Source organism: Musa acuminata, chromosome BXJ1-8 (genome assembly GCF_036884655.1).
Source record: "Musa acuminata AAA Group cultivar baxijiao chromosome BXJ1-8, Cavendish_Baxijiao_AAA, whole genome shotgun sequence".
Classification (NCBI taxonomy): domain Eukaryota; kingdom Viridiplantae; phylum Streptophyta; class Magnoliopsida; order Zingiberales; family Musaceae; genus Musa; species Musa acuminata.
In genome coordinates, this window is record NC_088334.1 from 9716155 (window position 1) to 9730363 (window position 14209).

A 14209-nucleotide genomic window follows, 5' to 3' on the forward strand; every position below is an offset into this window, starting at 1 on the left:
ATCTTGACCAGAACTTCCAATTCGTTGCGCCAAATAAACGATCCCGCGCGCGCCCCCGTACCGGAATCAAAAGTCCCGCGCGCTTCCCTTCCGATGGAAGGCCCAGCGAAGATCCCCACCATCCACGCGTCCGTATGCCGATCCCGATGCGCTATTTGGGAGCTATCCCGCCCCTCGCGTCCAGGGTATATGGTCCGAAGTCGGTCCTCTTCCTTCCAAATCCCCCACCATAGAGAGTTTTCGGTTCATCCTCCTACATCTCCAACCAGATATATAGATAGATAGAGAGAGAGAGAGAGAGAGAGAGAGAGAGAGAGAGCAGAATGAGGGATTCAGAGGGTTTCAGGCGGTTCGTGAATCCTTTGCTTCTCAATCTTCAGAAGATGGAGTTGGAGTTGACGTGCGCCATTTGGTAATTGGTTTTGTTTCTCTTAATCGTTCTTTAGATTCTATACGCATCAGAAGTTAGGTGGTTTCTCTCAGGAATGAGAGTTTCCACCGCATCGATGGTCTAAGGATTTGTTCCGAACATTGATTCTTAGGTTGCTTAAGAGGGATGCTGGCTTCTGGTGTGTCGTTTGTATAAGGATCAAGTCTCCAAAACTGTATTCGTTTCATGGAGCTACTTCTGTGTGCTGAGTTCTTGGTTAATCTGTTTGCCATAAGTTTCCTATCCCGTTTGACGAGAGTTGTCTGTTCTACTAGATCTCTATATCCTTTGTAGATGGAATATGCCGGGGTTTCAATATTACAATATGGCGATATGGGTCTGAGTCTCATTTCTTTGTTGATTGCATAAAAGTTTCTACTCTCGACTTGGGCCTGTCGTTTGTGTGTGCTGGCATCTGCACAACCCTATTTGGCAATCAAAACCCTAATGTTTTACTATACAAACCAACTAGATATTGCGATCCATGCACTCGTTAACCAAATGTTTTACTTTTTTTGACTCGGTGGTTTTGATAAATTATATGTTGAGGTCATATTCATTGTCAATTGCTTGTGACGTCTGTATTCATGGTGGTCTAATGCATTTTGTTTCTTTTGTGGCAGTTTGAAATTGCTCAAAATTCCGATGTTATTGCCATGTAATCATATGTATTGCAGGTTTGGGTTCCAAACAATTATGAATTGAATAATATAAATGGTTAATATGCATTGCTCTAATTTTCTTGGATGTTGCCAGAGCCTGTATTGCTACTTCGGTGACAAAGGCATATGATTGTGCCATCTGCAAAGCAGCATTTCGTGAACAAGGTACTTCGATACCAATTGAAAAGTTTGTTGATGCTACAGCTTTTGTTTACAAGTTTGCTCAAATGTTGCAGAATTAAGATCTGCCGTTCACATTGAGGCAATTGTTAGTATCTGCAAAAATATGAATTCTAGCGTCAGTGCTGCTCTCAAACAAGGCCCACAAGTTGATATTTCTGGTGATGTCAATGTGCCCTTTATGTATGTTTTGTTTGTTATTACATTATGTGGTGACTGAAATAATGACTCTGATTTTGACTGTTATTTAGACATAAAGATGCATTCAGATGGAAGTCCAGATTCAGGCTATAATAACATGAATCTGAAGTTTGAAGAGGAAGTGTTACATGTGGATGAGAAAAGGTCTGGTCATGTGAAGTCACGAACAAGATTATTTGGTACAGTGAGTACTGGAAAATTCAACCATAAAGGGGAAACTCATGAACACAAAAAGGATGCAAGTAAAAAGGTTAGACAAGAAGCTGGAGTCAATAAATTTCTTACAGAAAGGCATCCATGTAGTCCTCAGTCATCTGGCTCCCAGAAGGATTCAGATTATGACAGCAATGATGCTAGAAGTGAACCAGTAAGTTGGCTTATTATCAATGTATATTTGCAAAGGATATTGGGGATAATTTAGACTGAAAGTACTTGGTTACCTACACAGTACAAAATGCTTACAGAAACAGAAATTGTAGTTCTGTCCTTGTACTTTTTTTAATGTAATTCAGTATGCAATTAAGTGTTTTTTTTTTCTTGTAGACAACTGAAAGATTGTCCCCTAAAGTTTTGTCCAAGAGGGGTCTGGACAGTGGAGCTTGCCAAATAGAAGATGACTGTATTATTGAATCAAAGAAGCAGAAGTTAGATAAAGTTAATGGTAAGGAATTTTTTATGTATAATTTTGAGTCATCTTATTTACATATTGCAACCTAAGCATCAATTATTTACATACAGAAGAGCTGGTGGATTGTGCATTTTGCCATACTTCAGGAGCCACAGAGGTACTCCATAGTGAAACCTTCTTAGTAGTACCAATTGTTCATAATAAAGCCTAAAAATTTTTCTTCACTAAATTTATTATTCATGGGTAAGTGGTAACATAAATTTTGATTCACTGGGAGCCCTCCCTAGCTGACTATATTCAAACTTTGTTGAATTTAGAGGACCTCTAAATGTGTTATGGGAAATTTCCAGGCAGTTGGACCAATGTTACACTATCTTGATGGTGAGCAAATGACAGATGACCAAGCTTTGCAGGCTAATGTCTTACATGTCCATCAAAGATGCATAGAATGGTAAGACAATATTTTACTGTCATGATTGATTGACTGATCCTTTTATTAGATTGTTCATTTCCAAACTGCACTCTCTCTAGGGATGAAATTTATGTGAGATGGCAACTAGGTTATAGTATTTTTGCAATTGCATCTTTATAACTGGTTTTTTTTTATTGTATTTCATTTATCTTTAGTTTTGTTGTATCATGTTAATGTGCATTTGGGACTGGTACTATATTGGCAAGTATCTGCTCGTAGGGGTGATAATCTACCTATTCCAAACTATTCATACCTCCTGTTGTCTTTTAGTTTACTTTAATGTATAGAAACTTTTGTTGATATAGGGCACCACAAGTTTATTTTGTTGGTGAGACTGCTATGAATTTGGAGGCAGAACTAGCACGTGCGTCAAAGATCAAATGCAGCCACTGCGGTTTGAAAGGGGCAGCACTTGGTTGTTACACCAAGAGCTGCAGAAGAAGTTATCATGTCCCTTGTGCCAATGACATCTCAGGGTGCAGATGGGATTATGTAAGCTTTTCCCCATCCTTGTGATTTCATTTCTTTATTCTTTTAGCAACTGAGGAATCACAATCATAGTCTGCGTACTTTATTGTATCAGGAGAAATTTCTGTTGCTTTGCCCGGTCCATTCTTCAAATAAGTTACCATGTGATAGATCAAGTAGCAAGAAGAAGCAATCAACCAGTAACACACCGTGTGTATTTTCTTCATATTTGATGCATTCTTCTTGCTACTTTATATAAGTTAATCTCCTCCTGATTTTGCTGGGTGTTGGTACTAGATGTCATTCCAGTCCACGGATGGATCAGACCTCATCCATGAAACATCCTGGAGATGCTTGGATTGCATCACCTTGCGAGACAAGAGAATGGATGTTGTGTGGATCTGCCCTGTCCAGGGAGGATAAGGTGATCATTTTGACATTCTCTTTCGATTCAATCATTGCACATCTTAAGAGTCCGCTCTATTTAAACTGTTTGCTCATATTGATGCTTAAACCATTTACTTGAATGGTATTCAGGATGTGCTGGAAGACTTTGTCAGCTTAACTGGGGTAGCTGCAACCAGTCTTTGGAACTCGAGCATCACGCATGTAATTGCTGCCACAGATGAGCATGGTGCTTGCAGTAGAACGCTTAAAGTTCTAATGGCCATCCTAGCTGGAAAATGGGTTCTACGTGTAGATTGTAAGTACCTATTTCAGATGGTATCTTCTGTAAGCTGTCACTTATATGAACTCGACTAGTAAATTATAGCTCAGTTATGTCATAATAACTTATGTTATCAAAATCAGCCTATCTTTACTGCATTACGATAACCTTCGGCTACTTGTGTTGCCACATGCAGGGCTTAAAGCTTGCATGGAGGCTGGTCATCCAGTATCAGAGGAACCTTACGAGATCAGTCATGACATTCATGGATCCTTCGATGGACCAAGAAATGGACGAATGAGAGCCATGCAAAAGGTTTTTCTCATATCTTTTATATCATACATGCGATTCAACAGAATAGCTTTCCTCACTATTTCTTTTTCGAAGCTATTTGTTTGTTTTTGGTCTGCACCGTTTGATGATGTAACGATTATTGTGCAGGCACCAAAATTGTTTGCTGAGTTAACCTTTTATTTCAATGGTTATTTTATGCCAAATTACAAGAAATATCTGGAAAATCTGATTCTTGCCGCTGGTGGGAGATTTTTGGAGAAGAGTGAAGTGGTTCCAATGACGTTCATCGTCTATAGTGTGGAGCCCCCGCAAGGAAGCGACTCAAATGACCTAAACGAAGTCATAAGGAAGAGGAAAGAAGATGCTGAGGCTTTTGCAGTTAAGACATGCTCTCGGGTAATAGCCCACACTTGGCTTTTGGATGCAATAGCTGCTTGCAATCTGCCACGAAACATCTAACTGCTTTCGAGTTATCTCCTCCTATGATTGTTGGTGTGCTTTGAATTTGTTGTTTGTATCCATGCATGTGATTTATTGTTATGCCACTACTAATTTATCCATGAGTTGATTCTAGCTAACTTATCAGTGTAACTATTTGTTATCACTTCTCTTTGATGCTATTAGAGGTTGCACATAATAGTGTTCATTTGCCTGATCAATAATCACTATAGATTGATTCTTCAGGAGTCAGTCCACGTATACATAAATAAAGCATAATATTTGTTACTGCTAACAAATCATCAACCAGTACACATACAAGTGGGTTTTATGGGATGACAAAAATCAATGACTAGAAGCAGAAGACATGACTATAATAACAAAGCAGGAAAAATCTGGAATCTGATAGCCACAAGAGAACGTAGACGTTATTAAGGCACGCCAATTCAACTCACACCTCACCGATAAGGAAAATTAACATCACCATGCTCAAGCTGTACCAGTTTCTAAAGCTCTTTCCAGCATCACCTCAAAAGGAGTGGAATTCCAGTTCACCGGCTTATCCTGCAACAGTCAAAGCGATATTTGAAGTAAGTGCTTACAATCCTCCTAATAGGTAAATTTCATGCAGTGCAATAATCAATTTACCTCTCTGTACTTGATTGTGGTGTTTGGACTTCCGTTGTGTCCGCTGCTAGGTTGATGAGAAGAAGCTGAATCATCTCCCTGGTTCTTACTGTTCCAGTACCTACCCACAGTACCCAATATCGGCTTTTCATCTGTGCTCCTGCTGGGCGACCTTCTTGGCGAAGATGTAACCGATGCTTGCTTAAGGTCCTCAACAGTTAAAGCACCTAAGATAGGCCGATCCTCTCGGCTAAATGCTGAGTTAGACCTCGGAGAATTGCTCGCCTCAGGCCCTTCCACAGTCGAATTCTCCGATGACAACAGCCAATTCGAAAGGCTGGCATCCACAGAGATCTCCTGTTTGGTAGAGCAATTAGGGGTGCGATCCAACTCGACGGATCCTTGGGGCTTCTTAGCCTTGTTGTTCATTGCCTCTGAACAGAACATCATCTGGTTCTCTTTCTCTGTGCCCGCATTTTCTACCTTTGCGTTCTTCGCCCGTGCCGAATGCACCTTAACTTCCTTCCACTGAGTTAAATTCTGCACGGGATTCAGCACCGGATGCACATATTGGCTCCTATCGCGCTTGTTACCACCTCCGGCCAAAAGGATCGGCTGCCTACCTGGGGAAGAGGGACACTTGGGTTCGGGGCTACGAACTTCCTGCAACCGTTGCGGCTCCTCATCAATTGCCAAAGAGAAGAATGAATCATACGACTCTTCCTCCTTCTCTTCGGTACCCACTTCATCGTCCTCTTCCTCGTCAAAATCACTATCCGAGTAGTCCTCCTCTTCATCTCCTCCGCAATCACTACCGTCGTCATCGCTGATCTCACAATTCTGGTACCTATGGTTTAAGGGGAAAGCTCCCAACTTGGGAGAGAATTCATCTTGCCCTTCATGTGGCTTCCCATCCTCGTCTACCGCTTCGGGTCCTTCATCATCTTCCAACAAACACTTTGAATCTTCATCGCCTGATACCTCCTCATAAGTTTGGACGTTGAGATTGAACGTCACCTTCTTCCTAGTGCGGCTTAAGCTCCCCTGCGCGAGATTCTCTCTGCAACCAAAACCAGTGTAAGAGAAATCCAAAATGCTAAAGAAAAAGTACAAGACAGAGAGACCACAGGACAGAGGAATCGAATCGACATTTCAACAAACACATGAAAAGCGATAGAAACAAAGGATTCGGAATCACGGCTAAAAGAACAACTAATGAACAGTTAGTGGAGGCAAGAACGCGATACTTCAGCTCCGGAAGAGTGTTGTCTTCCACTGCAGGATTCAGCGGCGAAAGATCCGGCGTGAGGGACTTCGGCGTGATCTGCTTCGTCGAGACGTTTGGTCGCGGCGGCCTGCACCTTTCCTGCGCCTACCAAGTGCATGCGCAAGATCCAATTAACGACAGAACAATCGTATCCTGAAACCCTAGATTAATTGATCGGGGAACCGAATCAAGCCTACCCGTTCAAGTGGAAGCGACTTCCTGGGTGATCGGCGGCGCTTTCGATTCTTAGAACCCCCAAAGCAGGCAAGAAAGCATCCCATTGTTAGGAGGAGGAAAGGAAGAAGAAGAAGAAGAAGAAGAAGAGCTCTGTGTCTTCTGTTCCCTACTCGCGAGATGCTTTCTCTGGGGAGATCCGATCCGACGTCCTCAGAGCTTCCTCATCGGAAGCAGAGAAGAGGATCGCGTTGGGTTGTGCTGTGTTTTGGGTCGGTCACAGCTTGAGGGAGAAGTGTGAGAGAGACAGAGGGAGGGGGGAGAAGCCAAAACGGTCGAGAAGAGATGTGCTCATTTTGAGGGTGAAGGGAAATGTGACCGTTGGAGGAGGAATAATGAGGGCTACCCGATCGTTGGGTACACGCTCCCGCACCCATCTTCGGCGTTGGAAAGTTCGCACGTGGAGGGTCACAAGCTGTTGGCGGGGTCCAGTCGCAGGCGTGGGGTCCACGGCGTGTTACAATTGTAGGGTCTTGGATCTTATAAAATATCCCTCTAAACTATTATACTATGTAACTATTACTTTTCTTATTTTTATGGGCATTTTATCAAAAAAAAAATTTCCAATGATGGGTTTTATCATAGAGTGTCTCATGTTTGTTTTACTTATTAAGGACGTCCCTTTATTAAAATTTTAAAAATATTCTTATAATGGTTTGATTTTTTATAGTGATCTTGACGATCTAATTCAAATCCAATAGTGATGGTTAGTGTAACATATGCTCTTCTATGTGACGGCTTACTTTGATCCTCTCCGACAATCAACGATAATAGCATCCTCTATAGTTTCATCAACGATATCATTGAGCGATGGCAACCTCATCTCCTCTCGACAACATTATCACCTCTCCAGTAATCTCATCTCCTCTTCGATTACAAACAGTATAATCTTTTTGTTGACTGTGACATCATATCATCGACCACAAATGTAAGATATTAAAAAAAAACTTAATTTTTGATACTACTTCTTTAAAACTTTATAACTAAGTTGAATAACACCAAAAAAATAAAGTCAAGACTAATAAAAAAATCTCTTATTTCACTATTTATTAATTTTAAAATAAAAAAATAAAAATTAATACAAAATATGTTATTATAGTTTTAAAAAAGTTTAAGTAGATTTAAAAATAATTGAATATATTTACACTTAAGTTAAACTCAAGTTATACTCAGGTTATACTTGATTTACATTATATGACGTATGTAACGTAGAACTCCTCTATTTCACTAATTAATGACCCAAAAATTAGAAAAAAAATAAAAGATGATACAAAATATGCTAGAAAATATTATTATTCTTTTGGAGAGGTTTGGAGAAAATTTTAATATTTAAACTTTAGTTACACTAATGTTACACTCATGCTACACTTAATCATAGATTCAAGATAAAAAATCTCTTATTTTATTAATTATAAATCTTAAAATAAGAGATAATTATAAAAAGTTGTACTAAATATGTTAGAATATGTTATAATAATTTTTGAGAAGTTTAAATAGTTTTGAAGATAATTCTCCTATTTACACTTTTGTTATATTTGATTATACTTGATCATTTAGTTATGTATATTGCTTGATTAGAATATAAAGGTGTTAAACTCTCTAATATATTGTGATATGTCTATTTTCGAATTTATTTTTTTTTCTTTATCTCATAAACTTTGGATATAATGTCCCTCATTTACAACCTTTAATTTTGTACATAAATACATAATTATGACATTACGTAGATCCCTTAGACTTGGTGGAAAGAAGATAGCTTAAGTCCTTAGTACAGGTAATATATATTATAACTTAAACATTTGTATTAATCATTATTAAGTTATATGTAACTATTTAAATTTTATTTTTAGGTTTGAAGTTGAAGAAGCTTTCAAACACCCATTCCAATTTTGAGCTCCCCCCACCCCCCCCCTCTCATACATCTTATTCGTTGATCATTTAGTAGATATTCCTAACATTTCTATATATTGATTTACTCTGTATAATATTTGAAAATATTAGACAAAGGGATACATTTTTACATTTAATTGAGTTTAGCCCAAGCAAATTGAGAGCAAGATAATTTTTTATTTATCAAATAGGAGTGAGATAAGAACTTTTTCTTATAATTGTTGTATACACATGTTATGCAAGTATATCAAGTGCTCAAGTATATCAAGTGCTCGTCCCGACAGCTACTAAGTCTCATCTACTATCGTTTAAGAATATCGAGGAATAATAATTTAATATTTTTTATCTATACATTTAGAATATACTTTTTATTTGATATGTTAAACTATTTATAGGACATATGTAATTAAGGATCAAGAATATGTTAAGTATAAGAATAAAATAAAATTAAAAGATTACATAAGATACTTAAAGATCATAGAGTGGGCCATCCTATGACCCTAGGTATGAATGATCATTTATTTGGATCATTTGATGATCCATTCTTCCGTAATCCATTTTGCGACACCTAAGGATCGATCAAGAGCTACTCTATCGACAGTCCATAGGATGTATAAGTTGAAAATATATGAAGCCTTAAAATATAATCCATTTTTAGGAAAAAAAAAGTTACCTAAAGGATTTTGGGATATTATAGTTAAACGTCAAAAAGACCGTTTGTTTATATATATATATATATATATATATATATATATATATATATATATATATATATATATATATATATACAAGTCCTAATATGATTATAATAAGTTTAGTATCAATTTTTCTAATTATTTTTTAAATTTAAAATGACTAATTATCCAAATATGATATTTTTAGTTGAATCGATCGAATTAACTCAAGTGTAACCTGAGTGTAATGCGAGTGTAACTCAAAATTTTTTATCAAACCTATCAAAACTCCTTTTTTAAATATCCTAATAAGATTCTAGTATGTTTAATACTAGTTTTTCTAATTTATTTTAATTTTAGAGTGATCAATTATCTAAATAAAAGATTTATGTTTTGAATCTATAATTGAGTGTAACCTGAGTATAAACCAAGTGTAACTCTAAAAATTTTCACCAAACTTATCAAAACTCCTCTATAAATATCTTAATATAGTTTTAGTATGTATAATATTATTTTTTTATTTTTAGATTATTTTTGTCCATGATATTTATATTTTGAATATATAATCTGAGTGTAACACAAATGTAACTAGAGTATAGAGTATAACGTAAGTATAACTTAAAGAATTTTCAACAAACCTAATATAATTCTAATATTTTAGTATCATTTTTTTATTTTTAGATGATTTTAGGAATTAAATTGTTCAAAAAGGGTACTATAATTTTATGCGATACTACTGCTTGATTTGAGGCAACACCATCGTCAATGGTTAATAAACCATTAGATATAAGTAGTACCATCGCCATTGGATAGTGTTACACTGTGATCAAGTGTAACTCGAGTATAACATTACCTAGCGAGAAGGTGACAATGACCTTCTGCCCTGTTAGCAACGCTTATAGCGATGTCCTGCCTTGATGACATTGACCATGACTACCAAAGTTCAACGGACTGGCAAGGTTGAGCTCCTACCCTAGCAACAATGATCGCAACCATCAACACTCACTAGGATGGTGACAACAACATTCTTTCCTATTAGCAAAGGCTATTACGCTTTTACAGACTTAACTGGTATTTCCTAAGTCATGAAGCACCCTTGCGTTATTCATCCACAAAGGGTCAGTGTAGTTGCAGCCTCACTCAGATCTTGAAAGACCTATAAAATAGTAAATTGATTAGTTCAAAAACGAACAGCGAAGAAGTCCTAACATCTCACGAAGATGGAAACTTTATAAACAATTCAGTAAACAATGTACAAGAGAGGAAAAAGAAAATAAGGACTTTAGAAGACAAATGAATTCACAAATGACTGCTCACTGGGTGTTGAGCGTGTTAGTAAGTTCCCATAGGCCTAACATACGAACTTATAAATCCAATCAACTCCCAACACTACCTTAAAGCCTCATCTAGCCAAGTGTCACTTGAAGATTCTATGGTGCTAAGATGACTGATATTTTTCTCTACATTACAACCTATAGAAAACAAGTCATGGCACATAAAAGCCAGATCATGGCACGCGAAAGCTAAGCCATTTTGGAACAATTTTGCTCATTATAGTGAGTAATCATTCTACAATCTTGCAAATGGTTCCTGCTTATATTTTTCAAATAAAAAAACATAAAAACAAGACAAAACATGCTGACAAACATAGATAAAAATAAATAAAAGAGATGAACAATCCATTGACGAAAATGTTACGGATATACGACAATCGTCTGTGACAATGCAACCACCGAGGCTCAACAAGAAGGAAATAGCTATGACTCCTTCAACCACTAGGTTGGACAATGGCGCTCTGGTTGCCAACAACGAGCGCAACCAATGGCAAAAAAATCAACAACAACAAATGGGGTTCGATTCAAAGAGAAATACAAGAGTCAATCTAGTACCTGTAAGAAATCATTGAAGCCAACTTGTGTTTCTAAATCATTATAATGGAAACACAATAAAACTGACGTGGAAACAAAATACCATACCTTCAGCCATTGTTATCAAGAATTTCTGCAAAGGTTTCTTCTTGAACTTTGGCACCTCTCGGCTCAAAACTCTCGCTTTAGATGGTGTAGGAAACCCTTTTGCTTCAAAGAGATGATTAAGCCTTGTTGAATCTCGTATTTTGATAATGAAACTACTTGATATATGTTTATGATTTAATATGTGTTTTGAGTGACGCAGGATGCTTTGATCAGGATGAGACAATTAAAGTAGGAAAATCATGTTGTGCCGGAGGAACATGTCAGAAGATTGGACGTCGGGCCGGTAGATCGGTCGACGTATTGACAGAAGGCTTCGGGTAGTGGACTCGGGCATCGGGCCAAGAAGAGCGGTTATTGTGCCAAGGATATCGGAGTTGCGGAGTCAACTGGCCGATTGGGCAATAGGCCGCAGGAGAGGACGATGCACCGAAGAATCAGACGAAGCGTCGAGGGACCAATGTCATACCGGACAACTTGGTTAATTGCTTAGGATTAATTGTCTCGATCGAAGTTTTGCTTTAATTGTGCAGGATTAACTATGATAACGATGAAGACATAAAGCGAAACAAAGTGTCGGAGTCAAGCGCGAAGGATTTGTTGCAAGTTCGAGAGTTCGACGGAAGTCCGAAGGTTCATCGGGAATGCTACCGGAACTAGCCGAGAATGAGTTGGGAGCTTGCCGAAGGATTTTCGGAAGCTCACCGGAAGGTTCGTTGGAAGTTCGCGGAGCTCGCCGAGAAAGATCGGAGCTTGCCGAAGAAGCTCGTTGGAACTCGCTAAGATCAAATCGTGAAGTCTAGGAGCTTGCCGGGAGTCCACAGAATGGTTTCCGAGAGTTCATCGGAAGACCGCCGGAAGTTTGCCGAAAGCTCGCCAGAAGAAGTCTTGACTTGCGGACTTTGTAATAGCTTAGAAAATGTCTTTAAAATCATAGTTAGCACATTAATTAAGGTTAGGATTAGGTGTTAATCCTATAACCCAAGTAGGGGTCAATTAGGCCTAAGTTCGGACTGGTTTGGACCAAGTTTGGAGCCAAACCAAGTGAGCTGAAATAGTGAAAGAGGTGGCACCGCTAGGGTTGGAGGTGGCACCGTCCAGGAGAGGATCTCCCAGCGAAGCTGGGTGGTGCAACCGCCCCAGGCAGGAGGTGGCACCGCCTGAGCTCAGTCTTCGAGCAAGACTGGGCGGTGCAACCTCCCTGACAGAGAGGTGGCACCGCCTGAGCTCGGTCTTCGAGCTCTGGCAGAGAGGTGCAACCGCCTCAGTCAAGAGGTGGCACCGCCCGGGGCTCAGTCTCCGAGCCAGACTCAGGCGGTGCAACCGCCCCTGACATAGAGGTGCAACCGCCTGAGCTCAGTCTTCGAGCTCTGCCAGGCGGTGCAACCTCTCCAGTCAGGAGGTGCAACCGCCTGATCCCGGAATTCCGGGATTTGATCGTTTTGAGCTCCAAATTTGAACTGGGTTGGAGCCTATAAATACCCCACCCATTCAGCACTGAAAGCACATAACACACACTCGAAATCTTGCTATCTTTCTGTGTTTCTTAGAGCTCAAAACTGCTAGTTCTCCTCTTTCTATTCTTCAAGTTTGAGTTGTAAAGAGAGGAGAGAAAACTTCTGTAAGGGTTGTCTCCTAAGCCCGTCAAAAGGAGTGAATCTGTAAGAGGGTAGTTGGCCTTCGCCTATTGAAGGAAGGCTTCTAGTTGACGTCGGTGACCTCGTCGGTGGAGGAAGCCAAAAGTGGAGTAGGTCAAGACTGACCGAACCACTCTAAATCTCTGGTTTGCATTTATTTTGAGCACTTTATCATTACTGCAAACCTCCTACATAGCTACTGCTCTCTCCGCCTTTACGAACAAGTTTCTAAGTGCTGATCTTTCCGAATCTGCATTCAGACGTAAATTGGTGTTTTCATACATTACAGTTTACGTTTACGTTTTGATTCTGCAAAACTGTCTTCTGCGCTTTTACGAACGAAGTTTCTAAGTTCAGATCCCTTTAAAACTGCGTTTAGACGGAAACTGCGCAAACTGTGTTTAGACGTAAAATCTGATTTTAGACGTAAACTGCGCTTAGACGCAAACTACGCTTAAACGCAATCTGCGGTTAGACGCAAACTGCGCTTAGACGCAATCTGAGTTTAGATGTAAACTGCGCTTAGACGCAAACTGCGCTTAAACGCAATCTGAGCTTAGACGCAAACTGCGCTTAGATGCAAACTGCGCTTAGACGCAATCTGCATTTAGACGCAAACTGCAAACTGCATAAATTGCGCTTAGACGCAAACTGTGTTTAGATATAAACTGCACTTAATCATAAGTAATCTTAGAATTGGCTTTTGCATCAAAATAGTTTTTATCGAACGAACGCAGCTTTCGTTTTTAATCGCTGAAAGATTTCCGCTGCACTAATTCACCCCCCCCCCCTCTTAGTGCTCTCGATCCTAACAAGCCTAGGGACCAAAATCCTCATATATATAGATGTTCTCCCATCAAGAACATTTATCATCACCAACTCATAACGTTCAAGATTTAATTCATATTTGTAACGTTTGGACCATAATAAAGAACTTTAATGATATTAAATATTTAATTTAATAATAATGATTCATGTATAATGAATAAAAGACTGAAATCATTTAAATCATAATAAATAAAGAAATTCATGATAATAAATAATGAATCTTAATTAGAACGGTTATATTATTATTAAATAAGATATTTAATAATAACGGTTATATTCTCCCACTTGGTCCATACGTTTAGCTTAATAATTTGAATTAATCTTTCTCGAATAACTTTCTTAAGAAATAAATACATGAATCATAGCGATAAGTCCTCTAAGAGCGAGTATTATCATCTATGTATCACAATATATTTAGTTTCTTAATCTTAATATGGTAATATTACTTAATGAATAAACCTTATGTTTATTCTTGGTTCAGTAACAATATATTTTCTCAAAATAATGTGCACATGAATGAGAAAATATTACAATATATAAGAGTTTCAATATCATTACAAAGTGGAACCAAGTCCCATTTTCTCTACATGATCCTTGAATTTCAGAGGTGGCATGCCTTTAGTCAAAGGATCAACAATC

At 38.5% G+C, this 14209-nt stretch overlaps 2 protein-coding genes across 4 annotated transcripts; one reads left to right on the top strand and one right to left on the bottom strand.

Annotated features, from left to right (window-relative positions):
• The first annotated feature begins 221 nt into the window (after positions 1-221).
• On the top strand, positions 222-4701 carry LOC135587457 (BRCA1-associated RING domain protein 1-like). 2 transcript variants are annotated; one of them, XM_065078906.1, is made up of 14 exons: positions 222-412; positions 1054-1107; positions 1187-1257; positions 1329-1433; positions 1524-1840; positions 2017-2134; positions 2212-2258; positions 2452-2552; positions 2879-3065; positions 3157-3251; positions 3339-3465; positions 3579-3744; positions 3905-4023; positions 4150-4701. In XM_065078906.1, the coding sequence occupies exons 1-14, from the start codon at positions 324-326 to the stop codon at positions 4459-4461; spliced, it is 1908 nt and encodes a 635-aa protein (XP_064934978.1). In that variant the 5' UTR covers positions 222-323; the 3' UTR covers positions 4462-4701. The 2 variants fall into 2 exon arrangements, with proteins under 2 accessions (XP_064934978.1, XP_064934980.1); XM_065078908.1 differs by having other exon boundaries at positions 2215-2258.
• Positions 4702-4709: 8 nt separating this feature from the next.
• Positions 4710-6835, bottom strand: LOC135583266 (uncharacterized). 2 transcript variants are annotated; one of them, XM_065078910.1, is made up of 4 exons: positions 6532-6835; positions 6315-6433; positions 5089-6127; positions 4710-5004 (listed from the first exon to the last, which is right to left on the bottom strand). In XM_065078910.1, the coding sequence occupies exons 1-4, from the start codon at positions 6613-6615 to the stop codon at positions 4930-4932; spliced, it is 1317 nt and encodes a 438-aa protein (XP_064934982.1). In that variant the 5' UTR covers positions 6616-6835; the 3' UTR covers positions 4710-4929. The 2 variants fall into 2 exon arrangements, with proteins under 2 accessions (XP_064934982.1, XP_064934981.1); XM_065078909.1 differs by having other exon boundaries at positions 6315-6439.
• Between the last annotated feature and the right edge of the window lie 7374 nt (positions 6836-14209).